This window comes from Leuresthes tenuis, unplaced genomic scaffold (genome assembly GCF_036924035.1).
Source record: "Leuresthes tenuis unplaced genomic scaffold, fLeuTen1.0.hap1 SCAF_19, whole genome shotgun sequence".
NCBI classification, from domain to species: domain Eukaryota; kingdom Metazoa; phylum Chordata; class Actinopteri; order Atheriniformes; family Atherinopsidae; genus Leuresthes; species Leuresthes tenuis.
In genome coordinates, this window is record NW_027325373.1 from 13,026,409 (window position 1) to 13,053,617 (window position 27,209).

The following is a 27,209-nucleotide window of genomic DNA, read 5'->3' on the forward strand; positions in this document are numbered from 1 at the left end:
TGTTGGCCAGTTGATGTAGTTTTGAGAGCAAAATGTGTCCCTGTACTTATAGGATTGCAAAGAAAAACAAAAATCCTTGCATGCTTTTGCCTTTTTGTACCAAACAACACACACTGTTCATGACATTTTGATTCTAAATGGCTGTGTATGTTTTCCCATTTGGGTAATGTCCACGATGGCACTGTTACCCATACTTAAGTAGAACTTAAGAGTGTATGTAATTTTACTGCATCTTCAGTCATTTTTGTTTAATTTCAGTCTCTCTACTCTGTTGTCAGTTTTACTAACCATCATTCAATTCATCTGTCTGTGTGTCACAGGGATTTCCTTCCCCGTGGTTCTGGCATTGTTACCCGTCGTCCTTTGGTTCTGCAGCTGATGACAAGCCCCACAGGTAAAAAAAAAAAATGTTTTGAGGCTCTTGTTCTTCACATCATGGGACACGTATGACACCAGACTAACACTTAAAAATGTATCATCACTCAGCCTAAAGGCGTCAACACCGCACAGTTCCTGACAGGCCATATCTGTCTATACTGTAAGAATAGGCGATATTACTTCTTTAATTTTACCGGCCTCTCTGGCAATAGTTATGTTTGTAGTTTTTTAACCTTTGACAATATTCAGGAAATATATCATTTAAAAATTAATGAGAACAGATTAAATATGAAGTGTATTTAAATGACTCTGTGAGGTCGCTGTGAGGTTTTTGAAAGGATATTTTGAAATGTTGTTGTGGCTCTGCAGAGTACTGTAATTAAATCTCGAAGGGGTAGTAATTATGTATATGAATACTCCAAGTTATCATAAAAACAGCCTCTAGTGGCCACTGAACGCACCATAACTCGAAGTGCTTCTGTACTGATTTTACCAGCTCATCCAGCTAAACCACGTTCCTCCTTGCTCCTCCCCTTCAGACACATGAACACTGGCCACTCAGCAGACCTCCTCTGTCACATTGCTCTTGTGCTTTTTGCAATAATGCAGCTGGAAGAACTGCCCCAGACGCCTGGAGTGTAAACCCTCCTACTACCCCTTCCCATCATTCACCTCAACACCTTTTCCACTCCATTAATCTCTGTGGACTCACTAATGACAGCTTCATGTTACCATAGTTACATGTCGCTATGTTAAATTTGGGGTTTGCTGGAGAGCCTTTCTTCACAGTTTAGTGTGAATAGTGTTAATTAGAAATTAATTTGCCTTCAGCTGATTTGAATGCACAGTCATGGCTGCTGGATTATTTACGATTAAGCTTTAATTAAGCTATTGAATACTTTTTATCTAAAAAAGGGTTGAACTGTGACTGCTCATCAGTGTTGAAAAACAATAGCTTCTTTTAAAGAAAAAAACTATATTATTTATTGCAGTGTGTATTCCAGAACTTGTTGTTTACTGATCTAAAAATGATTTTGACATATATTTTTTTTCTATAGTTTTCTCCTTTTTTCCACCTCAACTAATCGATGCACATGCACTTTTCTACAGTTTGACTTTTATTAATCGCTCCTTTTTTTGGTGTCCTCCAGAATTTGCTGAGTTCCTCCACTGTAAGGGCAAAAAGTTCGTAGATTTCGATGAAGTCCGGCAGGAGATCGAGGCAGAGACTGACCGCATCACAGGGGTCAATAAGGGCATCTCCCCTGTGCCCATTAATCTGCGTGTCTACTCGCCTCATGGTGAGACTGATGCAGCTCCCTTTCCACAGGAGTTTAGGTGGATTTGCATGTTGTTTTACGTCTGTGTAGATTTGACCTAATTTGAACGGTCTGCATCTCAAGAATTGCTGAAAAACTATGTGCTGCTAAGATTTTGCTGCTAAGGGTATATTGCATTTTCTTAGTTCTACTGCTCCCTTTTTTTCTCTCAGTGCTGAATCTGACCCTGGTTGACCTGCCGGGAATGACTAAGGTGCCGGTGGGTGACCAACCTGCAGACATTGAGTCCCAGATCAGGGAAATGCTGATGCAGTTTGTCACCAAGGAGAACTGCCTTATGCTGGCCGTGTCCCCGGCCAACTCGGATCTGGCCAACTCTGATGCTTTAAAGATTGCCAAAGAGGTCGACCCTCAGGGTAAGTGTATGGAATCAGTACTTTCTTCTCCAATTTAAGATGTTGTGAAAAAATATTTCAAATACTTATTTGCGTGATTAGGCAAGAATTATTACTGATGTGACAAACTAAAACTACAATATTAATCCTAAACTTAAACATGAAAGCATGTCATTTTAGCTTAGTAATTGTAATATAAAAACAGTCAGTTTTGCCATATTTTTTTTATTTTGGTTTGTGTTGTTTTACTTTGCATTGCACATTAAGCACATTAGAAATTAAGTTCTGTTCTAAAGCATGTCAGGTTCGTTTAATGTTAAGTTTTTAGGACTGGCTGATTCATGTGAATTCTTACTTTGGTATGTGTGTGCATGCAGGTATGAGAACGATTGGCGTGATCACCAAGCTGGACCTGATGGATGAGGGGACAGACGCTAAAGACATCCTGGAGAACAAGCTGCTACCACTCAGGAGGGGTGAGTTCCCAAATATGTGCAGAACCACATGCTTTTTTTTTACCTTAGGGCCAGTGTAGTGACGCATTGTTTCCCTCTTGTGGTAGTAAGACTCAAAGCTGCTCAATGTACTCAACCACTGGGGGGAAAAGATGAAAATAATAACAGAAGGGGGGTTGAATGAGTGGATGGTGGGAGGGAGTGTGATAAAGAAGCACTGAGTAAGATATCAAAAGAACCAAAAAGGTGGACGTGAGGAACAGTTAAAGGAAGCAAAGAGGAAAATCTCTTGGAAAAGAGCTTGCATGTATTTTGCGGCTTTTTGTTGTTGCTATGTGCTGATGCGATGCTTTTCTTTTCCATTTGCACTTGGTTAGACCCCAGGCATGTGCTTTTGAATATTTTCCATATCCTTTGTTTTTCTATGATTTTTCCCTCTGTCTCTCTGTCCAGTGCTGTGGATGTTCACGTTTACAAGGCTGCTGGCTCATAATTCACTTAGTTATAGGGCATGAAACAGCTTTTAAAAAAGTGATGCATGAGGAAACTTAACTGGAGGTGAAATGGGATCCTTGTGACCTGAACTCTCCTAGTTGTTTCTCCCATTTCTTATTCTGTCTTAAAAACATGTTAGTTTTTTTTTTGTTTGCTAAATTGGATATTCTTTTCTTGCTTTCACTCTTTTATCTACCCATGATATATATTATTTTTTTAGTCTTGAGTTTCTACAAATGAGGTTTTGCAGAGCAAATCTTAATTCTTGGTATGGAGTTCACATCAAGAAAACGACAGTCCAAGATTGCAGTCGAATGAGACTGAAATATATCATCTTCAAGCAAAAATACAAAGCTGTTTTCCAGCCTGCTCTTACAAATTTTTAAGGAAGTCGTAAAAAGACTTGGATTTGGTGTTCTCTCTATAAATTCCTGTCTTTCTAACTGTATTCTAAATGTGTGTGCGGCTCATGTCTGTTATGTCCAGGTTACATTGGTGTGGTGAACAGAAGCCAGAAGGACATAGATGGAAAGAAGGACATTAATGCTGCTATGGCCGCTGAGAGGAAGTTCTTCCTCTCCCACCCTGCGTATAGACATCTGGCTGACCGCATGGGCACACCCTACCTTCAGAAAGTCCTCAATCAGGTGTGTGTAAAAGTGCACTTACACATTTTCTATCATTTTCAAAGCAGCATGTATTTTCTAATATCCCCAGTGACCGTACAATGACCTTTAATTTGCACAGCAACTGACCAATCACATCCGGGACACTCTGCCGGGCCTGCGGGCCAAGCTGCAGAGTCAGCTCCTCTCCATAGAAAAGGAGGTAGATGAGTACAAAAACTTCAGACCTGATGATCCATCTCGGAAAACCAAGGCTCTCCTTCAGTGAGTAGGTGGATAGATAGAGAAGTTGGTAGATGGATTCATTTGTTAATATATGTAACTCTGCCTCCTTGCAGAATGGTGCAGCAGTTTTCTGTGGACTTTGAAAAGTGTATAGAGGGCTCTGGGGACCAGATCGATACAGCTGAGCTGTCAGGTGGTGCCAGGATCAATCGCATCTTCCACGAACGATTCCCCTTTGAACTGGTCAAGGTGTGTACCCTCGAAAGTTTAAGAGGGTGTGTGTGGGAATGTTTGGCTTCCACGGGTTTTACTATCCCCTGGTTAACTAATACAAACAGTTTGTGCGACAGATCAGTTTCAGGTGAACCATTAGGTTACACCTTTTCCCGATTAGTAACTGTGTTTAATAGAGGGGAAAAGGCAGTGCAAATAAAATACTATTATAGACACCATCACGTGATTAATGTTTCAAAACTTTAAAGATCAGGATAAACAGTGTCGGGAACTAAGACACATTCAGGATATTCCAATTAAATTAATTTAGCTAAACCTTTCTCTTCACACAGTGCAAAAATATTAACTAAGTCAGTAATTGTTGTGGAGTTACTTTACAGAAACACACAATATTGCACAAAATATGTAAACATAAAGGAGTCGGTGTCCATCCCCAGTAGTTATGTATATCATTGGACACTTATGGTTGAATTACAACATATAGTCTTAGTTTTGTCTCTTCATTTCTGATTATTTCCTCTCACTCATTCTAACTAAAATCAGCTTGAATTTATTTGCATTATCTGTTGAATAAAAATCACACTCATGTCATATGCTGTTCACAAATAAAATACTGTTCTTTTAGAGAAATGTGGATGGGATTTTCCCTTTGTTTCTTTTCTAACTGTGGTCTCAGCACAAAGCAATTATAAGGCTTTTGCAGACTTTGGCTCAACCACAGTCTTAAGCTGCTTTGAAGTGGGGTTTTATGAGGTACCTTATCCTTAGTCAGTGCATTACCTTCAGTTGATGGCAGTTTGTGGGTCCCTAATGTGAAGAAAGAGACCAGGGTACCAATATGAAGACTCCCATGCTCTGCGAGGTAGAATTTATGTTGTTACCAAAAGACTAGTCAAATAGTCCACTCAGTCACTCACTCACCCACTTTATAGTATTCACTTTAAAGAGGACTCACTACTGAATAGGTGTAAACATCTTCTGATGCATTTTGGACTCTACTTGTAGGAGTTCCTAATCATTTTCTTACAAATGCTTGCTGGACAGGTACACACCAAATCTGAAGTGACAGACATGTTGTAACTGACGTCTCCACAGCAACACTGACATGGAACAGACAAACATATGTGCAACAGTATCCTCTTTTAACTGCGTCAGCTTCCACAAACATTCATATTTAAGATTAATTAATGTTACCCACAAAAAGCAACGACATACTGTTTTTCGAGCCAACTGAACAACTTCAGTTTCAAATATGGTTCCTGTACAGATTTGACAAATAATTTCTCAAATTCTTCATCTCAGGCAGAAAAAAAAAAGTATTAATCACTTCATGGTGTGAGACTTCTCAGGAATATCATTTGCTCCCAGGCATTCTCAACAGGAATTAAAATCGTTTTAACCAGCTGTGGGAAAAAGGACGGGTGGAATTGGTAATATTTAAGATTCCTCAGCTCTGTGTAGTGCCCCAGTAAATCACAGCAACGAGCTAACATGAACAACAGCAGGACTTTTCCTATGTGAAATACGGCCCTCATAAATACACCTGTGGATTCCCCATCTGACATGTTTGAACTCTCTTCTCGACAAAGTTATTGATCATACTCCTCTACTAACCTCTAGGAGTCTAAGCCTTTTTGCTTAAATATGTTACAACCTCTTCTCTCACTGCTTCTTCACTCTGCATCTCCCTTCCCACATCACTCTGTTCACTGTTTCTCTACTTCTGTCATTACATCGATCCACATCTGTCTACTTTTGACATCGTCTTCATCCCAAATCTGACCCTCTTTATCCACCTTCTCCTCCATCTCTCAAAGCCTTTTACCTCATTCACCCCTGACATGGCTGATCCCTTTTAGCCTCCTCCCACTTTCAGCTGTTATTCCTCCTTCTCTTCTTCTCCTCAGTTTCTCCTCTGTCCTCCCTTGACCTCCCTCTGAGGATATAAAACTTAAAGCCTGTAGCACAGGCTGCAGAAAAATGCCCGCTGGGTTTCCCACTGAGAGAATAGAGCAGGTTGCTTCCTAACCAGAGGATTGGCTCAAAACACAGAAAGTCTCCGTGTCTCCAGATACATCATAGGTCCATTCATCAGCACGTTTTATGTGTTTGTAGAGTCTGTTTCGGCAGAAAATATTACACTGGAAGAAAGCCCAGTGTCTGTGGCACTGCAGTAAATAAAAAGGAGATACTTGGGCAATTAAAAAAAAAAAAAGAAAGATAGATGAAGAATAATAGATTAGCTTCCGTGAAGTTTGCTGTTTGTTCATGTCAATGTTTAATTTACTTGTTGTCTGTTTTCCAGATGGAGTTTGATGAGAAGGAACTCCGCAAGGAAATCAGCTACGCTATCAAGAACATTCACGGCATCAGGCATGTCAGGCCTTCAGCTCCTCCCTCCGTTCTTCCATCCCTCCTTTGTCACATCACCTCCCTCCATCTTTTATCCCCATCACCACTGCTGTGTTTAACTGCTTCTCTAATCCAGACTAAGACCCTTAGATTGATTGTTCTTTTGCAAAGTGATAGTGAAAAATATACAATCAGTTAGAGGAGTTTCAAGGCCAGGTAGTGGTTACAATCTACTTGTTAGTCTTACCTTTTTATTTGCTTTTGTTTGTTTGTATATCCTTGCCTGTGTTTGGTCTGTTCATCTGTACCTTCAGTCTTGCATGTGTGGTAGCTCACTCTCTTTGTCCTTGCATTCTGTTTGCATATGAGTTATGTGCACATATGCAGTGTATCATCCACAATGGCTAAAACAACAGGAGAAAAACAATTATATTAGGTGCCAAAATAGTGTTTGATTTGTTTAATGACAGTTTACAAAAAGCCTTTTGGATTTGTGAATTGAGACTTAAGGGCAACAATCATTTAAAGTGTTGAATATAACTTAATTGTGCAAAGAAATAGTATTTAATTTCCACAAAAAAAAACAGAATCATGGTAGTTTCTGTCACTAATTATTCTGCTTTGCCTCTAAATAGCTTATCTGAAATCTGTTTGGACGGTGATTCTAATAGCCAATCTTGATCAAGTTGCTTGAATTTATGCTTGTTTATTAGTTTATGTTTTGGGGGGGTAAAGTTCGATAAATCAAGGTAAATTAACGTTCTTCTCTCTGCCCAACCCTCCTCTCTCCTTCTGTCTTTCTCTCCACCTGCCCTCTCGTCTTTCGGCCCTGTGGCTGGTTCTCTCTGTGTCGGGCAGAACTGGCCTCTTCACCCCGGACATGGCATTTGAGACCATTGTGAAAAGGCAGATTGGGAAGATTAAAGAGCCTTGCACCAAATGTGTGGATATGGTCATTTCTGAGCTAGTCAATACGGTTAGGCAGTGTACCAAGAAGGTAAAAAGCAAAAAAAAAAGGAAAAAAAAGTGAACAGTGGTTAGCACTTTTTGCTTTCAGCCCTCGTCCATAAAACGCCCTCAGCTGTTCACTCCCTTTTACTGTAACCACCTGGCTCTCTCCAGCCCTTGTTGTTGTTGGACAGCGAGGGGACACCTGGAGTGGGAGGGTGGGCTGCGGTTTACCTGCCTGCCTGTTTCCGCCTGTTGTACCGCTTTGGACGGGTCGGCTGAACAGACTGGCTGTTGTTGATAGTTGTGCTGAAGAAATCCCATCTGGAAGCTGAGTGGAGATCAAAATATAGTTGCTGATGAAAGATAACACACACAGAGGATTTAAAATGTTTAACTTGATTAATACTCAACTGATGCAGCTGGAGTTCTGCTTCATAAATAAGGCTAATAAGAAAAGGGCTGTTAGTATAGTCCCCTTTCCACCTTCTTCTTATCTATTTAGACAGACATGTATTCATAAAATTGATTGTTTATAATTTAAAATACCTGGCAACTTTATTGGATTACATCAGTTTCCAGACTCTCTTGTGTGTGAGATTGCAGCCGTGCACCTGCAGCCATGACAGTTACAGCTTAACGGCTTTTCCGCGTCCCTCAGGGGCTACTTATTGTAAGTGGGGCCAAAAGAAAGAGCAGTAGTCTTTATCCCAATAGATCCACTGTGACCAAATGATTTCTACAGCGGCTGGCCTGCAACACCATGGCGGCCTCAGAGAGTAAATGTTATGATTAGGCTCTCGCTGGAAGTCAGAAGAAACGAAAGGATGGGTGGAGAAAGGGTCAACACCGGGGGACATCAGTGGGGTCTTGGCTAAATGTTGAGGTGCACAGCTGCAGTCTCGCGGTGTGTTGCTTCAAGTTTTTGGCTGGCAGAGTTGAGCAGGTTGGGAGATCTCTCTATTTCTCACAATTTCTCTTGTCTTCTCTTTCTGTTCGCTCTTCCCTCATAGAAAGAGACTCCAGAACTGCCCTGTTTTAGAATGGCTTCAGGGGAAACCAAATGTCTCACTTGCATTTTCTTCCTTCTGTGCTGTTTATCCCTCCAACCCCCAAAACTCTTCTTGTCTTTCTCATCTTCAATCTACTATCTCTTCTTTTCTCCAATTTTTACCCCACTGTTTATGGCCCTCCTCTTTTACCATTTGTTTTCACTCCTTTTGTTTTTCTTTGTCTGCCCACTTTCTTGCTCTTCATCTATCTTTTTTCTTCTCCTCTTATAACTTTCATCTTTCTCTGGTTTCTTTCTTTTTCTTTGTTTTTTTTTTACACCTTTCTCTCGTGCCGCCTGCTTATCCCAACAGGACGGGGCTATTCACCCCTGACCTGGCCTTTGAGGCCATAGTGAAAAAGCAGATCCAAAAGCTGAAGGAGCCTACACTGAAGTGTATAGATATGGTAGTGAGTGAACTCACCTCCACCATACAGAAGTGTAGTCAAAAGGTAAAATGCTTAAGAGAATTAAGCCACTTTCAATATATGTTAACCTCACAGGTATGGGTAGACTGATGGCTGGAGATGCTTGTATTTAGCATCATATGAATTACATAGACTGCCTTCCAAGTTAATGTGGAACTGTACTGATTTGTGATAACTTATTTTAGATACTGTTATTCAAGGGTAAACTGTCCTCAAATTCAACACTTTTTACTTATTAAAAACTTTAATGCAAAATCGTAGGCTAATATATTGTAAAGACTATGCATAATAAAGCCTTCTTCATTTCATTCTTAAATTTTTAATGTATAATAATCTCTTTTCTGTTTCTGTTAATTACACAAGGCTGCCGCAAATGTCATTAATCCAGCAGATCATTAACTGAATTATTGGGAAAATTCCAATTTTGACTTGATGGTGGTACTCAAGCGAAAAATCAGGGACTCGACCGTGTAATTACATTTTCATCCTGAGAGTGACAGTAATAAAGGCACTATGTAAAGGCATTACATTACTCAAAACCACAAAGGACACCATTTTGGTGAAGCTGAAGGACAATTCATAAATCATTAAAATCAATAGGCTTCATCCTGTCGTAACCAAAGATTTAAACAAAATTGATTGCTTAATTATCTCAGACTGAGTGTTGGACTGATAAAATGATAGAGCAGGTAGTTGTTATAAAGAATCCTTATGTTGAAGATTACTAACTTGAAATTAAATGATTTAAGTAAAGAAAAAACAACAACTGTCGACTTGATTCACTTTAAAAGAGAGCAAATTTAAGTTTTCAGCCAGCATAAATCAGTCTATCCTTACTCCATGTAATCTGCATTTTAATTCGACTTTATTTGTCATTTGTCTTCTGTCAGTTATTGGCCTTACACTGATGATTTACAAAACTGCATGCTATAGAAAATTTTCTTTTTTTTACAGTATTTTATCTCATGATGTCCGTGAGAGTTAATTCTGAACAAAATCATTCAACCCTGTTTCCAAAGAGTTAAGATGCTGCGTAAAATGTAAAAAGAAAAATGCTGAAAATTTTAAATGTTATTTTTATTCTTTGTTTAACACTCTATAATTGTAAAACACAATTATAATTGTGGAGCCATGTGCAAAATGTAATTTTTCTTTGTCTTGATGAAATCAGATAATATCAGGATGGCAGTAAATATTGCTTCAAAACAAATAGAGTTTATTATATGTTAATGTGAGGCCAGAAGTAGTTGAAGGAGATGGGCGTGGCTTTAAAATCTGAATTAGTACAACTTGCTCTCAGTACAAGTCCTCCCTCTCTGCTGTGCTTCAGCTTTGCCGCAGAGGAGGCTACCGTGCACATATACAGCCTGGTAACCATAGAAACTGTAGAGGTGGCATTTGTTGACACAGGCTAGAGAGTCCTTCTGACTCCACCTAATTGTTTTCACTGAGGTACTTTCGCTTAATGGTGCCTTCACAGATGTGAAACTTACTCACGCCATGTACCCTGTGGCACCCTTGTGCCACCATGAAATCAGGTATCAGTTGGCTGTTAGCCTTCCAGATTGACTTGGAGTCCTACATTTAGAGAGGATTTACTGTTTGTTACCACCAGTGGGGAGGTCGTTTCAAGAGTTCTATGTACTCATAGAACTGGTGTTACCCTCTTGTTTTATATCCCAGAAAGCTGGCTAGCTAAAGACGTCCTATAAGAGAAAATACATCTTATTTTAAGATGAATATAGGGTTTAATAATTTGCAAATCATTGCGCTCAGTTTTAATTTTGTTTTACACGGTTTCCCAACTTTTTTGGAAACATGTTTGTATTTTTCTGTCTTTGTCAGTATGGTTAAATATACTGGAGTGACTGATTGTGAAGTTCCACTCACAGACTAACTGACTCACTCAGAGCGTCTCTTTATTTCTCTTTTCATTTCTACTTTGTCCTTTCCATCCTGCCACCCTCTAAACCTTTGAATCGACTGCTTCCTCGCATATGTGTGACCTCCTTTGGATTTCTCAACTGTGTCATATTTTTATCTTGATTTCACTTTCAGAGACATACGGTATTTAAAGATACTGTATTCTAATATACAGTGTTTGGGGAAATCCACAAAGGGGTCAGTTCGAAGTCTTCCTCCCTGTCTGCCATTCTTCCCTCCCTCCCCTCTCTGCCTCTTTGCATTGCATGTCAATCTGAATCACTGTGAGTGTCTCTGCCTGATGTCTATTTTAAATAAATGAACATAAATATTTTTCCACATTTAGTCAGAGATGTGTTTTTGTGCCAGTTTTTGAAGGAACTGAACACTTCTACAGATTTTGACAGCCTTTGTCTATCTTCAGGTTACAGTGCATCTTTCCAGTTCCACCAGTTACTTTACTTTCAGTATTTTCTTTTTTATTGGTTTTGTTTTATTTTCATGGTTTTCAAAACTTTCTGCTGTTATTGTGAATTTAACAAGCTTCGAAAACCATGAAAGTCTCTTCATCAGATCAGTTTCAGTTTGTAAAGGAACAATGGTGACATTGTTTGTTATAGCTGCCATCTGAATGAAGTCAAGTCAGTTTTATTTGTATAGTCCAATAACACAAATCACAAAATAACCTCTGTTGGCTTTACAATCGGTTCTGCAGTACAACATCCTCTGTCCCTAGACACCTAGTTTAAAACTACTTAGAAAAAAATGTATGGGTGGGAAAAAAAAGAGGAAGAAACCACAGACATTCATGCAAAAGTCGCTTTTTACTTCTGCGAATAGTGACTTATGTTATCATTAGCAGTAAGACCAAAATTCTTTGTGTAATGAGTGACTCTCTCGCACACAGCTGCAACATGTAGAGAAGTGAAAAGCGTGACAGACCTGCCTTGCAGATTGGTCTCTCATCATCCTTTTCAAACACTTACATGCTGACACTACAAGTTTTAATGCCAGCAGTTTGACCCACATTAATCTGAACATTCAGACCCATTCCTCTCCAGCATCTACTCTTGTCATCTGCTCTGTAATTGGACCCAGGAAGCAGTAAATCAACCAGTAAACCAGAAAGAGGCTCATTGATACCCGCCCCCTCCCCCAATCCATTCGAAAGACATGAAAGATGCATTGTAACTTGCAAGGAAACAGCGTACATTTCTCTTTCTTTGGTTTTGATTCTTCTTCTTTCCTCACACTTCTGCAAATGTGTTTGTGTCACACTGGAGGCCCACCAATGTCTGCGTTCGTGGGTTTGCAATGAGCTCATGGAAAAAGTTCCACAGTGTGCTGGGAAAATAATTTTTTTCTGCCAGGAACATTGTTTATTCTTTGTTTGTGTGGTCAAATCACAGACTTTGCTCTATTCTTTTGCATATGTTCCATATTGGCAACAAATATACATTTTGAAAACATGAAATCCGATCTAACACAATTCCACCCACAAGTCGGGGTACTGGGATTAGAGCTGAGTCTGGGATAAACCCAAAGCCCCTGAGATCAAATCACGTTTAACTGTGTTTCTGTAGTTTGTTGTATCAGTGGAGCTGTGTGTTGTGATCCAGTGAGATGAGTCATTTTGTGGTTAACTGAAGCTTGTCTGTTGATGTCTGGCAGTGTGTGTGTTTGTGTATTTGCGACCTACCTACTGTTTCGTTGTGCTCACAGCTGGCTCAGTATCCCATGCTGAGAGAAGAGATGGAGAGAATTGTAACTCAACACATCAGAGACAGAGAAAACCGCACCAAGGATCAGGTATTGCACAGAAAACATTGTTAAAAGTAGTGAGTGATTCTGTTGTGGTGTATGGAGGATCTAGTTTATGTCGAATAATTATGAAAATTGATTATTTTATGAATCTTTAAATTTCTATTCTAGCAGCTATTGATCCCCTAAAAACTGATCAGTGAGCCAACCCCTGACTCATTTTTCTCTCATAGGTTTTGCTAGCTTCCTAATTTCATTGATTTTTCTCAGCACATGCTGTCTTTTAGAATCTGTTTTGAGTTAAACAGCAGCCATTTTGTTCTGTTACAACATACAAGATTGTTTTGTGGTTTTCCTGTGGTATTTTGTTTTAGCACTAAATATAAAGTGCGACTATTGATGATGTGTTGCTTCTCTATGCAGATAACCAGGGCTTTAAATGTGAATTTCACTCTAAAGCTTTACCACAAGTAGTCAGGATGGCTTCTTCCAGTTTTCTATTTAGAACACGAGCTGTCTGACCTCACCATCATGAGACTGCAGGATGTGCTCTGCAGATTCCAAGCTGAAACTCCCAATGAATGGCCCCCAGCCAGCATGCCTAGTCACAAATGAAAAATTAACAATAGATAAAATAAATTTTTTTGGAGGGGAACTTTTAATATATTCAAATGCAATGATTTGTTAATTACTTTACAACCAGACAGTGACCATGTGCCCCTCTTATCTCAGAGGATGACAGGAAATTTTACCGTCAATGTTTGGGAATATGCGGAAAATCAGTATCAGAATTTGCCCACACTCGTCTTTCCGTATATGCGCTAAAAAGCAGGAGGTGTATTCTTACAAGTGACGTGAAGCAAAAAGTGTTGCCCTGCGTTGTTTACAGCCAGGTGCCATAAAAGGTAGATTTAATATCTATGTAAACAAACTTTAATTTAATAAACTAAATTGTTGTGAAAGATTTGGGGGGGGTTTCACTTGACCGTGGCCCTGTAAATCTTTCAGAAGCTGTTTTGAGTTAAATAGCAGCCGTTTCCTGCTGTTACAACATACTTGAGTATTTTATGTTTTTTCTGTGGTATTTGTTTTAGCATTGAATATAAAGTGCAGCTTTTGATTATGTGTCGTTTATTTATGCAGACAACCTGCAGGATTTGACTCTTCATTATTTAAAAAAATTGAGTGTGTGCTTGGTGTGCATAACAGGTCTGAATGATACTGCTTTCCAAGGCGAACTTTAAAAAGGTGATTTATGTAAAGATTATAAAAATTAATTAACAACAGCTCCCTCACTGTTCAGGTGTTGCTTTTGATAGACATTGAGTTGTCCTACATGAACACCAACCATGAAGACTTCATTGGATTTGCCAAGTGAGTTTTTGTCTTTTTCTCGTTGTGCCTTTTTTAAAATGATAAATCTCCGGTCACTACTGAGAATCATCTGATGTGCTTTGTTGTGCAGTGCTCAGCAGAGGATCAATCAAATGAGCAAGAAAAAGGCAGCTGGCAATCAGGTACTCAAGTCAGAAATACACAGACCCCTTCACTGTTGACTGTTGGACTGTTTTAAGGTTGTAGTTCAGATTTGTGTAATTCTCTGCAGGATTTTTTAAGCTGCAGGAACGTGGTGATTTCAGATTGAACTCATCCAAATGTTTTTTGTCTGTGAGCCAGCAACCATAAGTTGTTTTTCCCCAAGGCTTATTTCTCTCAGCACTTTCAATCATCCTTAATGTTGCACAGCACAGATAACTGTCAGGATCTTACACCATGCAGTCCTGTAGTGCATTAAAGAAAATGGCTTGAAACATTACTCATCCATCTGGATCTCAAACTGCATCAAAACTAAGGAAAGTGAAGAACACACATTTAATTAATATGACATTTTTCATCCATAAAACAGCAAAAGTTTTTTTTAGAGAGTCACTGTCACGAAATCTTTTGGGAAATCATCTGTCCCAGGACCTAACTTTGCTCCAAATGTTACTGAAATCTATGTTTGTCACCACTAACCATGTATGCATCACAGAAGCTCAGTTACTACACATTTATGATACAAAAAGAGCTTTTGCATGATTTTGACTTTGCTATTAGATGTATATTTTAGGCCCACTCTGCATCTTCTTCTTTTGCCTTTTCACATTTCTTATTTTCACTCTTTAATCTTGCTATCTGTAGCGCCTATTCTCTTATATCTATCTTTTTGTTCTCTTGCAATATTTCTGAATGCTTTTCTCTTTTTGCTCTGTTTCCCCCTTTTGCACCTCCCCTCTGGGGCTTTTCTACCTCAGGATGAAATCATGGTGAGTAGTGTGTGTGTGTGTGTTTTGAAATGTGTATGCGGTTCTCTGCATGTCTGCAGGTAGGCCTCCTTGCGTTTGAGCTTCCTTTTACGCAGATATGTGTGTCTCTCTATATGTAAACTTCTAAGAATTTTAAGTTCTAGCTGATTGTCGAAACATGAGCTTGTGTGTGATGATTAAGTTTAATTGTAACTGCTATTAGATGGTAGGTGGCTGTAGAGAGAGAGAGGTGCTTGGCTGCTTCCCTTTCCTCTCTTTTTCAGCAATGTCCACCCTGCAGGCACACACATACACTAGTACATGATATAAGATCAATGTAGTTTACAATGCTATTTATCAAAGTCCAGCCAGCAGAGAACATAAAAGAAAAAGAATCTGGATTTTTTCCATATTATGTAATATTTTTGTGTGTTACATGCATATTTCAGTTATGTAGAAAGGCTCTCTTTGCCGATGCTTTTTGTGGCTCTGCGTGCTTGAAGATGCCCTCCAGCTGTAGCTTGAACTACATAAAGATAAATTCACTCATTTAGAATTGTGTCTCAGAGGGAGAGAGTGTTCGCACTAAGGGAAAATTGAGACGATGAAACAGATTGTCTTTTCTTGAAGACAATTTTAAACTTCTGCCTCCTTCTTCTATTCTCTGCTTCCCCACATTTAATTTAAAAGTGACAAAAAACCAGAAGAGTTGAGGACCTGCAGTGCTACACATATGGCTCCCCCATAATCGTCAGTTGTCATAACAACTGCTCAGATTAGGGGTCAAAGGCTAGGGGCACATAGTAAACAACGTGGTGAACTTCACTTCCTGTTTATAGATCGATGTTTTTGGCCCTTTAAAGGCCCCCCAGCTTCTGTTCTTCTCATTCAGCACATTCGAACAAAGAGCTATAAAACACAACTCAACATTAAATACTGTATGCTGATAAAATGGACGATTTAAGGCAGCATTACCTCTCAGCTTATCCTTTTTAATTTGTGCATTTTTTGTAGTATGTACAGCTAAGTTTTGTTAAAACCTGCATACTGTTAAATTGTACTTCAGATCTCAGACTTTCCACAGATCCTAAATTTATCAAAATGATTTCATGGTCAGATTGAACAGACTGGCCATCCAATTACTTCATTGTATTTAAGAATGTAAAAATTCGCTTGCTATTGTTTTTCTCATTACAAATCTCTCTAAGTCAAGTTTCTTTATTGTGTAAAACCAAGCCCAAAATGTAAAACTTGCAAGGGTGCATCCACTGAAACATCTTTTTTTCCCCTTAACTTTACTCCCAGATAAACAGTAAAAGTCTTAAAAGATACATTCTGTGTTTTTCTTACTGTGAACAAACAGCCAAAACTTGTCGAGAAGACCAACAAGTAATGGCTGTTTTGACTAAAGCTGATATAAAGACATTTGTTAAATAGGGACATTTAGCTTCATTGTTATCTGAAAACTATCAACTATAAACTTGTGAGTGAAATTTGTATATCAGGTGTCACGCTCCTTCAGTAAAATAACGCCGCTGATCATTGTCCTGAATAGTTTATTCACCCCTCTTCAGGTCATGTTTGATAGGAACGCAGCCAGTTACATATATGTAAAATGCTCAGGAATTGTTTTAAAAATAAGTTTTACCTTTGTAATGTATTTTCCAGGATTTGGAGGCACGAAGGGTTTATAGAATCTGAACAGTACTGCAAGACTGATTAAAACTCTTTTTTAAGGCAACAAAAATGCACAACATTTTGATTTTTATTTTTTTTTAAACACAGCTTTTTTTTCTTTTTCGAACCAATGTCAAATTATCTTCATGTTGTGAGATTGTCAGAACGTTCTTGAAACGGCTTTGCAGGCAGGGTGACTTACTTCGGTCATAACTTCATGCCATCAGAAATGCTAAATAAAACAGAATTTTAGCAAAATCTCCTCACTTTAAGAGTGTACAATGTCTTTTTGAAGAGCACGTACAGTAGAATATAAAACAGTTCAGCCTCTGCATCGCAGTGCATGAAGTTAAAAAAGATCTGCCTGCAGGCCAGTCTTGTAGCCTCCTTTATTCCTTCATCCCCTCCCTGCTTGCTGTCCCCTCGCTGCAGTCCCAGCAGCCAGGAATAACCTGCAGGTGGCTGAGCAACCTTGTGTATTTGGCCTTTACTAAATGCCCTGCGTTGGCATAGTTTTGTAATATTCTCTCCACATTCTCATTCAGCCGGAGAGAGGAGTTAACGATCGGTTCAAGGTAAATAACTTGCACACCATTTTTTTTGTGTCTATAGTGTCTGTAAAGAGGAGCGAATGAGGTTCACCTGTGTAGAGCAGGGAATTAAGAGTATAAGGGGTGTCTTTAGTTATGTAGGTGAGTTTTTTTGGTAGCTGTTTGTTCACCAGAAGCAGTTTCATTATGCCTCCACTGTGTAGGTGCTAGGTAGGTAGTTGTAGATTGAGCTTATTAAGTTAACAATAAGGTTGTGAAATGAGTGTGAGAGAAGGTGGGTGACCTCTAACTGATCCAAATGATTCATAACTAATTCATTTGTGGATTCCTTCTGTTTGTCAGGTGATCAGAAAGGGCTGGCTGACCATCAACAACATCGGCATCATGAAGGGAGGAGCCAAGGAGTACTGGTTTGTCCTCACTGCCGAATCTTTGTCCTGGTACAAGGATGATGAGGTGAGCTAACACACACACACAGGATGTTATGGTTCTTTATTCCTACGTGGTTGCACAAAATTACATTTCTGACAGGTTTCCGTTTGATTTGAAGAATTCAATCAATCTGCAAGTCAGATCTTCTAAAGCATCAGTCAGCCTCTTTGTGGTGCTGCCTAAAGAACAATACAGGAGGAAAGGCTGATAAACTAATGTGACAGGGTGGGAGTATTTCAAAAAGTCAAAAAGAACACCCGCTAGATTAAATCAAAGGGTTTTTTTATAGCTGGGAATGTACATGTATGTTTTCATTCTTTAAAAGACATGTATTTGGCAGGACAATTTTATGAGGGTGAGACTTGGCAATGTCTCATCAGCATCACAGTTTTAATCTGCACTCCATATGTCTTTGTATCACAAATGGAACATGCAGAACAAATTGCCTGTATGTCCCATTCAGTTGCTCTAAATCAAATATTCAATAACTACACCACTGACTTTGTACTCCCAGAACTCCTGCAGTTAATTCTCACTCCTTGCCCTTTCTGATTTATTGAAAAAAGCCAGAGGTATTAAAGCACCTTTTGGTTTTAAGCTGCTGAACCTCTTGTTGTTAATGGTTAAATTCTTCTGTCTAGTTGATTTCTGGCCTCCATATATATAAACTGATGTACATGGAGTCTGCATTTTCTCTGTGTTGTTTTTTTGTGTTCCTGCTTGGATTTTGCTTTCTTAAAAAATGTGAAATAATTGTGTCACCTTTAGCTATGTAACTTTTGGAAATTAAATGATCCGAACACGAGTATATACCATACCTGGAAAAAGAAAATCTCAGTGATTTTGCAACACTGTGATCTTCAAATTTCTATGTGCGTCACATAGAAATTCCATGTTATGCTCACAGTTGGTTGTGAAATCCTCAGTTCTAGTTGTGCTGTTACACTTGGTCATTACATTTTACAGTGCATTTTTTTTCAATCTAAAACATGAAATCTCATTTCACTTCTACAATATTTCCCAACAAATTACAAAACCAGAACTATTTATTTCCTTTCCACTTTCTAATCCAGAATTAATTCCAGCTCATTCCAATGGCAAATATTTTTGTCAGTCAAGTTTGGCGGTTGTCGTCTGCACGCTGAAATGATTTGACCTGCTCTGTTACTGGATCAACTGGTCAAAGTGGTGGCCCATGATGCTTTGCAGAGCTATTAAGAGCTAGCCACAGTCTCAGTGTCTCCAGGCCTTAGCCACAGTCGCTGTGCTCACTGACATCAGGCTGAGAATGTGTGTGTCTGTATGTGTGTAAGTGTGTAAGGTTGGGCCCTTTCTAAAAGACCCCCCAGCATGTCAGACACTGAAGCTGGCACACACATGTGCATACCAGAACCTCCTGCCCTGCTCTGTTCCCAATTATGCATACACGGACACACACATACACACAAGCTGCTTTTAATAAACCCACTTCATTTCAAAGTTGGGGCACAGAACAAGAGAGGGACTGGATTGCATTGGAGGAGAAGGGTGAAGGCTGGAGTGTCTTTTGTTAGCCGGTTAGCAGCAGGAGTTAAGGACCATGTGAAGAGAGAGAAAGTGTAGAGAAGAGGAAGGAAAGAAGGAGGAGGAGAAAGGTGTAAAAGGGCTGTTGTGAATTTCTCTCATCCTCTTTGTCTCCTTCTCATTGCCCTAACTTTCAACATCCTCAATCTTTGAATCAGAAAGGAACGTCCATCCACTCGCTTTTTTTTTCTATGTCTCAGCCTTTCCTTGTCCCCTTCTCCTGTCATCCGTCTTTCCCTCTCTTCTTCTACTGTATGTTTATTATTCATTGAACTGCGAGGGCGCATGGAGACCAAAAACCAACACTCTGCGCTGGTGTTACAGCTCAGTGCAGAGGCTGGAGGGCACTGCAGCGCTGCATACGGTCCAACAAGAAAAAAAAAGAAAAGAAAAATCTTTTCCATTATGTTTTCTATCCAAGCTTAACATTTTACAGAGGCCCCTCAATCACACACACCCACACGCAGTAGAGGTTGGAGTACTCCTGAGGGCTTATACTGTGGACCTGGGTGGATGCATGCCAGAATAACACAGTTGATGAAATTTTCACTTTTAGACTGAAAAGAAAAATGGTTCACTGCTAGCTGCTTTTGTGTATCTTTTCTGTAGTTTTAACAGCATTATACCGACACAATGGCATGTTTCTTTATACCAGCTCGCAAAAAATGTCACCCCTGTTTTATTGGCTGCCTCTAGTCTTGGGGAAAACCCTCACTGTAGTCTGGCAGCACACACACACCACCCTTATATGCTAATAATAACTTTGAACCCAACTATTGGTGCCAGGATGTTTTGGTTACTGTGTGTGTGTGTATTTGTGTGTGCGCTCTTAGAAACCTTCTGGTCTGTATTACCACAGCACATGCCGATTCTTTGAATCAGAATGCTCTTTAGCCTCGAAGCGTCCCAAAGCAAAGTGAGGGCGAGGGAACATAAATTAGGGGGAAAAAAAACTGAAAAGAACAAAAAGGTACATGAAAAAATAATTGCCAAACTGTGCCATTACAGACTGTGCTATAGAGACTCACACTGGCACGCAAAGGTAGAGTTATTACTTTGCTGTCCTTTAGTGGTTTTAGGATGTATTTTCTTGTTTTCTTTGGGTGCCCTTTGTATGTCTGCCCACTGGGTGTGTGTCTGCACGGGTTTCCCTGCGCCTGCTGTAAAGCTGCCAGAAAACCAGACTCGCCCGGTGATCCCAGCTGTAAGCATCCTGGGGGCAAAGCAGCCGACCGCTGCTTTCAACACACTCACTGGCAACATGTCTGTTGTACGGTGTGTGCGTCTGCAGTTACGTGGGGTTGTGCCTTTGTGTGAGTACTTCTGTGGCTGTGACTTATACACAGTATTTAAGAAATATATATATATCTTATGTGTGGCAGCAGGGCTCTACATGGAAACAGGGTGGTTTGTGGTTTTCATTCCTGCACGTGATGCTGTGTGATGGGACACCGTGTGAATAGTTTTGCCGTCTACTTTGCTTTTGTGTATTTGAAGGAATCAGGCTTGTATACTGTGTGGGTTTGCTTTATCGAATGCAGACCAAGCTCAAAGGCAAACTGTGGCCACAGAAAGAAGGTATAAAAGAAAACATAATGATTTACAAAGCAGGAGAGGGGGAGTCTAGCTAAACTTATAACTTTTCTCATGATGTCACCTCCAAACACTGATGCCACAAACAATTTTCTGACTTTTCTTTTTTTTTTTCTTCTTTTTTTTATTGAAAGCCATACAAAGACTCATAAAGTCAGTGACTAGACAATGACAGAGTGGCTGCTCTTTCAACATTTTTGCATGGTGGCTTCCTGCCTCTTTGCACATTACATGGTCATTTGAGGTAAAGCAGCCACAAGCTGATACAGGAAAAGCAGAGGCATAATTGTACATTTACATCAAGGGTGCAGTGGGACACTGGGGGTTTACTCTGTGCTTTAGTTATCATTTAGGTTAAGTGTTCTTATTTTTCTCTGTGGTTGAACTTTTTTTGGTTTCAGCCAGATCTTTTGGTTTTGTAGAAAAATAAACAGCAAGTTAAGAATGTCATGGAACCATCACTTATATCTATATGGTTGTGATATTTATGTCAAATCCAAAGCAACCTCTGTGTAACTTGTTTGAAGGAAGAAAAACAGACAATGTCACTAAGAAGTCCAAGCAACTTTATTATAGCCATTTCAAATTATTCTCACAAGCTTAACTTGGTTTGATGATATAAAACTCAGTAAACAACAACAGTTTCCCAAAATTTTAGCAATTTGTCTTCATAAATGCATCCTGGGAGAGGTCTAGGCCTCTGTGGTAGAGCGTTTGGGTGCTTTATTTAGGCTTGTGCCCATGCTGGTCCAGATGGATAAAGGGTGGTGCTGCGTGTTCCCACAGCCTGATATTATTGGACCTGCTGGATCCTTCTCTCAGACTTTTTTCACGTTGTTTTTTTGGACACTCTGATTGTCCGTGTGCTTCCCCGGCCAGCCTAACCAATGTGCAGACTACTGTACAACCACTACTTCCTGAACAGGTAGTCTGAACACTGGGCAGGCGGGCTGGGCGGCTGGAGGATGCTGCTGTGGAGAACATTAACCTCACAAATATACTTACACATCCAGATTACAAACGCCGACAAAATTCATTGCCATGCACGTCTTAACGTTACTCACTTTGATTCCAGACTCAGACTCTGGATTCTGGCTCATTCTGCTCTCGACTGCTACAAAGTGCTGATCAGGCTGCTTGAGTGAGCTGGAGGAGAAACGACATGTAAAGGGATGGATGAAGAGGAGAAGGAGGAGGAGGAGAGGTTAGACAGAGGTGATAGCCACTGATTGGCAGACTCAATGACATTGCCTCCTGTTTCCCACTGTGAGAAGCAACATTCCACACTGGGCTCTACAGGGGAAACACAAGACGGAGAAGGGCTTTTTACATACGCCAAATGCCGAAACAAAAATCCTTTAATACAATCGATGCACTTACTGGGTCTGATTTGAATCATATTTATCAAAATGGCTGTTACTAATCCACATTTTTCAACTAGAGAATTATTTACTTTGGGAATGATGTGCAAAAGCAAGTGGTTCTGTGTAGTCTGAATATGGATCAAAGCAGACAACATACACAAATAAAGACCAAGACGGGGTCATACCCCATTTAGCCCACGCTTGTAAAGCCTAATCTCTGTTTGATCCTGCTGAACCCGGAAACAAATTAAGTCAGGAAATTCTTTAAAGAAATAGAAATAAACTCAAGCACTTGCACTTTTGTCCCCAAGAGGTCTTAATACCTCTTAGGAAGTTTTTATAGAATATTAGTGGTGAGCTGAGATCATACTAACCCTGACCCAACACCTCCCACTAAAGCTTTTGTCTTCTTGACACATACCAAACTTGCTGAACTATTGATTGAGGATGGAATACCTTCAACTTGTTGATCTCATTCCTCTTCTTTGAGTCGTCTTATTCTTCTTGCCATTTGTTTTCCATCTCGAGGGGTTGAGCCGCACTTCAAAGTTTCCCCAACCGGTCGTTCAACACTGCCACAGTGTTTGAATGCTACCTTCCAGAGCAAAAATAGAAAAATAGTAAGGTCGCTCCAGTAACGAGCAAGGTGGACCGGCTGGAGGTTCGACGTGGCAGAGGGACTGGCCACCAAGTTCCCTCTTCTGGGGACAGAAGGAGAAAAGGAGCGACGGAGACAGGAGATATGGAGAGGGAAAGAGGAGGAGCTCCTTGGCCCCCCATTTTTCCTTTCTCCTCTCTTCTTTCTGCCTCCCCTCCCTCTGTCTGCATCCCCCCTCACCCCTCTCTTTTTTTCTGTCTTTCTTCTCTGGCTTACGAGGAGAAAGTGGAAGGTCAAAGGTGAACAGGAAGTGAAATACATTCATTTGGAGTGAGCGCTGTAAAGTGTGGAAAGGGAGTGAAGGATCTGCAGCAGAGGGAGGGAACTTTTTAGTGGAAGCGTATGTGGGCATATGGGAGGACGCCTGCATTTGTGCACTCACACGGAGACAAATATGTGTTTAAAGCATCTGCATGCTGCTCTTTTTAATTCAGCGTATGCGTGCATCGCTGCTCATGGTACATGTGAGCATGTATGCGGTTTTTGGACATTTGAGTGATGGATGTGTGTGTGTAGGAGTGGGGCTGGATGAGAGCAGAGGCTCCGTGGTCTTTGTAGCGAGGGCAGGAATGTCGGCGTTTTCTTGGCAAGCGGGAGGAAGCCTTGTAACTCCAGATGTGCAGCCCTGTGGTCTCCATCTCTCTCTTGCTCCCTCTGTTTTTACTTCTAAAGCTGATTTCCTCTCCCTATCCGACTCGAATAAAGGGCCCTTTATGCAGCTCTGCAGCCGTCCCAACACACACACGGAGAGGTGGCGGGGGGGTGGGTGTACTGGCTGGAAGGGTTACATACTACTGGTAAATCAGAACCAGAGCAAAATGTGCTCCGTGTGTGTGAATGAGGAGAAAAAGTCTGCAGACACATAAAGCAAATTTTTGCCTCCTTTTCCTTCATTTCAAACATTTAAGTTTCAGGAGACAGGAGTACAAGAGAGTCAATATTAACATTTCCAGGTGTTTATGTACGTGTGTGTGTGTGTGTGTGCGTGCGTGTGCAAGTGTGTGTGTGTGTGTGAGTGTAGGGTGGGGGGGTTTGTGTGTTTGTTTTAGCTGGGGTTCCTGAGCTCGAAATCAAAGCAGACACAATCCCAGGAGAGTCAAGTCAGCAGTACTGCTGGAGATAGAGGGCTGTGGAGAAAAAGTGAGAGAAACTGAGAAATAAAATGCGACTGGAAGAGGGATGCATGGAGGTGAAGTGAAGCCCAGCGAGCAGGGAGAACAATCCAGTGTGTAAATGATAGAAATTAGTCCACTTGGGAGATAAAACGGATCATTGCTGTAGTCGAGTTTAGGGTTTGGGGATTGGAAAAAGTGAATTTTAATGGGTGGGAGGGAGGAGTGTTGCGGTCGCACATTGTTTCCACTGTTTGGATGACCAGGCAAACAGCTTCCCTCTAAAACTCTGAGTCAATATAAAGAGAATTACAGAGAAAAAATGCATTCATATCAGTTTTTGACTCCATGTTATTCTTGTCTTTGTATTTTGATATCACATTTAAGAGAGCAACCATGTCAATTTATGTGAAACTGTATCTCTCATGTTTTTCCATCAGTCTGGGGAAGATTAAGAATGTGAAGATCATACTGTTGATTTATTGGAGAGGGTGTGTAGCAAAAACCATAACGACAGCCTCAAAATGTGATTGGCTAGATTTCCTGTGATTTTCAGAATACTGTATTTTTAACCAAATAGCCATTATTCTTGTGGGATAACATGAATGTGAACCATGTAATAGCTTAGTTTTATCATTTTTCTCCCATGTGATTATGTTTGTCCTACTTATTTGTTGAAGTAAGGAACCAAGAAAATGTTTTAAAGCTAGCGGCATGGGTAAAAGTTTAGGAAAATAATACCCGCTGGTGAGGGGCTGGATGAAAGGAGTCTTTCCACATCTAAACCCTTTTTTTCTATCTAATAAGCTTATTGCTAGTAGCGGCTTAGCTTATTTGAGCTTAGCTTAGCTTATTTTAGCTTAGCTTAGCATAGCAAAGGGAGTGGAGACAGAGAAACAGCACATATGTCTCTGACCAAAATCCACCCTTGGTCACAAATTAATGCTCTGTAGAAAAACCGGAGTGTGAAAGCAAAAATTCACATTTTCATGATGGTTTATGTGCTGCTCTATTTTGGGTATCAACCTCATCACATCTGGTAGAATACCAAGTATTTGCTTGAGGATGCGCTGAAGAAATTCTCTTGCAAAAAAACATTTATTTTTCACATATCTTTTAACAATATGTGAAGTTTTCTGTTATTAACACGTTTGGAAAGCTTTTAAATAAAGCACAGAATTGGTGTAAAGATCGATAGGAAAAATGATAAATCTATGTTAAGGTATGAAATCTATCGTAAAGGTGAGCAAAAGAGAATTAATATTGTAAATGTGAAAATGAGGAAATTTATATGACAATATTTTGAATTAAAGGTAATAAAAGTAAGGAATGAATTAGTCTCGCATAAAAGAAAATATTAGAAAAGGGGGTTAGAGATCATAAAACAGAATCAAGATGAGACGACTGTAACTTGGTTTGAAGATAAGTCACAGCTTACCCCTCCTGAGATGACGTAGACTGTTTGCTTGTGTCTCTAAAAATGATCATATTTCCTCTGAGTGTTTGTTGCATGTTATTGTTTTAGAAAGAAACCCTGGGACTGGTCCCAAACAAGTTTAGAGCAGAGAAATAGAAACCGCACGGCTGCATGCGTGTCATGTTCTGGCAAAATAAATCTGCTCATACAGTCACATTACAGGGACTTGCCTGCCCTTTAGGGACTGAAAAGAGTTGCTCTGAAATCATTTTAAGTGCATTAATGTTGGACTTAAGGTTAGGTATAGTTCAGGTTTATAGTTTTGCCCAAGACGTCAATGTTTTAATGTCCTCTGAACAGATGGAAATGTGGCTGTTTTGTGTGTTTTATGAGACATGACTTGATTTTACAATCCTGATTTTTTTTTTTTACTGTTTACTGTTTTTTTAAAGACTACGAATTAGTATTTTGTAACTTTCTTTCATGTTATGTAATATCTTATCCTCTTTCTTAATTGCTTACCTCTCCATGATTTCATGAACGAGATACTGAAATCTTAACTTAAATTAAAAAAAGTTTTTTTGCTTACAAACTTAAAGTTTTAAAGGACTGAATTTAATGTTAATATATGATGTAAAACCTATTCCACACATGGAGCTACCTATTAATGTCTTTATCAAGTTTTTTTACATTATACTTAGATTTAACATTCCCTTCGTTGTCTGACCAAATTTGGATGGTGCAGTGTTCAAGATGAAAACAAAATTACAGTTTAGATTACAAAGACAGGTGAGTATCAACAATTTCATCTTGCAGAGAGCTCCTTTAGTCGTAGCTTGCCACATCTTCCCCACACTTTTGCTTCATTTTCAGTAAATTTATGTTTCATGGTAGGACTCTAACAATGAATGAATCAAGTGAAACCTTTACAAAATTGGTGCACATGAAAAGTACGTGTGTCTTCAAAGTATGTTTACATTTTAGACTCAGATTTGTTTACACGTGTGGACATTCTACCTCAATGTGTTCTGACGTCATGTTTAACCCAGATGTACCCTTTTTTCCCTTGTACTGAACCACTGATGCAAAATCCAAGAATTAAAAGCACAACAACAATACCAACAATACAAAACCACAATTTTCCGTAAACATTGCACATAACATGCAATCAAAGCTTCTGTTTCAGTGAAAAACTAAAAACTGCATGTCAAAATTTTAAAATGTCTGGGTTTTTTTTCAGAAAACAATCAGACAAAACAGACGACAAAAAATGATCCTGAGTGTGTTTCTGTTAATGCCATTTTAGATTCCTTTGTTGTGTTTGCCATTTGTTGCTCTGTCGTGAGAAATTTTAAGATTCAGTTTTTCCTGCTGTTGATATTTTTTCGCTCTTGCGTTATGTCGAATGTTGAGTTTCTCAGGGCCATTGAACCTCCCATTTGTTTCATGTGCAAAAACTAAGAGACTGCATGCCTCATTTGTCATTTTGACGCATTCTAAAAACACCCACAGAGTAATATAAAATGTATTAATTTACAACGGTGTGTTTTACATGACTTTTTGACAAACATACATAATCCTGAGTTTTCTGCCACCATTTTGCTGTGATTGCCTTTTATTGAGCGCTTTGTCCACCAGTAAAAAACACCAAGCACACCAGTTGAACATTTGCCTGCAATCAGAAAAGAGCTGCTAAACATGTGGGTAGTTTCACATGTGTTTACATGGCAGTTGGCCTGGGTTCCCCCTCCTTTCTTAACACTTTGGTGGTCAGTGGTGATTGATCACATGCCCAGGCGAGCCCCAAGGTTGTTACACTGACCTTCTGCAGAAGTAAATGCAGAGCAGATAATTAACTGCTTAGCAATTAGCTGCTAAACAGGAAGGCATCGCTGACCTGCTGTGGACACTGTGTTTCCTTTCTTTACGAAGACGCTTGTTCTTATTTGTGCTCACTCAGAGTTACAGCACTTTGCATGTTATATGAAGTATTAGAGTGTGTGGAC

The 27,209-nt window shown here is 39.7% G+C and overlaps 2 protein-coding genes and 1 long non-coding RNA gene across 16 annotated transcripts in view; 2 read left to right on the forward strand and 1 right to left on the reverse strand.

The window, feature by feature from the left end:
• bbln (bublin coiled coil protein) overlaps positions 1 to 27,209 on the forward strand; it is a 142,965-nt gene that overhangs the window by 24,094 nt on the left and 91,662 nt on the right. The gene's annotated exons all lie outside the window — the stretch shown is intronic.
• dnm1a (dynamin 1a) overlaps positions 1 to 27,209 on the forward strand; it is a 52,722-nt gene that overhangs the window by 11,090 nt on the left and 14,423 nt on the right. For 4 of the 14 annotated variants that reach the window (XM_072372541.1, XM_072372534.1, XM_072372532.1 and 1 more), the window contains exons 2-15: positions 321 to 394; positions 1,530 to 1,679; positions 1,871 to 2,074; positions 2,431 to 2,529; positions 3,490 to 3,650; positions 3,751 to 3,893; positions 3,968 to 4,103; positions 6,394 to 6,461; positions 7,299 to 7,437; positions 12,513 to 12,599; positions 13,855 to 13,925; positions 14,017 to 14,068; positions 14,846 to 14,857; positions 17,407 to 17,520. In XM_072372541.1, coding sequence (XP_072228642.1) covers positions 321 to 394; positions 1,530 to 1,679; positions 1,871 to 2,074; positions 2,431 to 2,529; positions 3,490 to 3,650; positions 3,751 to 3,893; positions 3,968 to 4,103; positions 6,394 to 6,461; positions 7,299 to 7,437; positions 12,513 to 12,599; positions 13,855 to 13,925; positions 14,017 to 14,068; positions 14,846 to 14,857; positions 17,407 to 17,520 — 1,510 coding nt within the window. Of the gene's footprint in view, positions 1 to 320; positions 395 to 1,529; positions 1,680 to 1,870; positions 2,075 to 2,430; positions 2,530 to 3,489; positions 3,651 to 3,750; positions 3,894 to 3,967; positions 4,104 to 6,393; positions 6,462 to 7,298; positions 7,438 to 8,752; positions 8,892 to 12,512; positions 12,600 to 13,854; positions 13,926 to 14,016; positions 14,069 to 14,845; positions 14,858 to 17,058; positions 17,089 to 17,406; positions 17,521 to 27,209 lie in introns of all 14 variants that reach the window. The other 10 variants (XM_072372530.1, XM_072372527.1, XM_072372531.1 and 7 more) reach the window with 5 other exon arrangements.
• On the reverse strand, positions 21,198 to 22,713 carry LOC140277483 (uncharacterized). Its single transcript, XR_011909096.1, has 2 exons — positions 22,473 to 22,713; positions 21,198 to 21,798 (listed from the first exon to the last, which is right to left on the reverse strand). It is a non-coding gene; the product is annotated as an uncharacterized lncRNA (long non-coding RNA).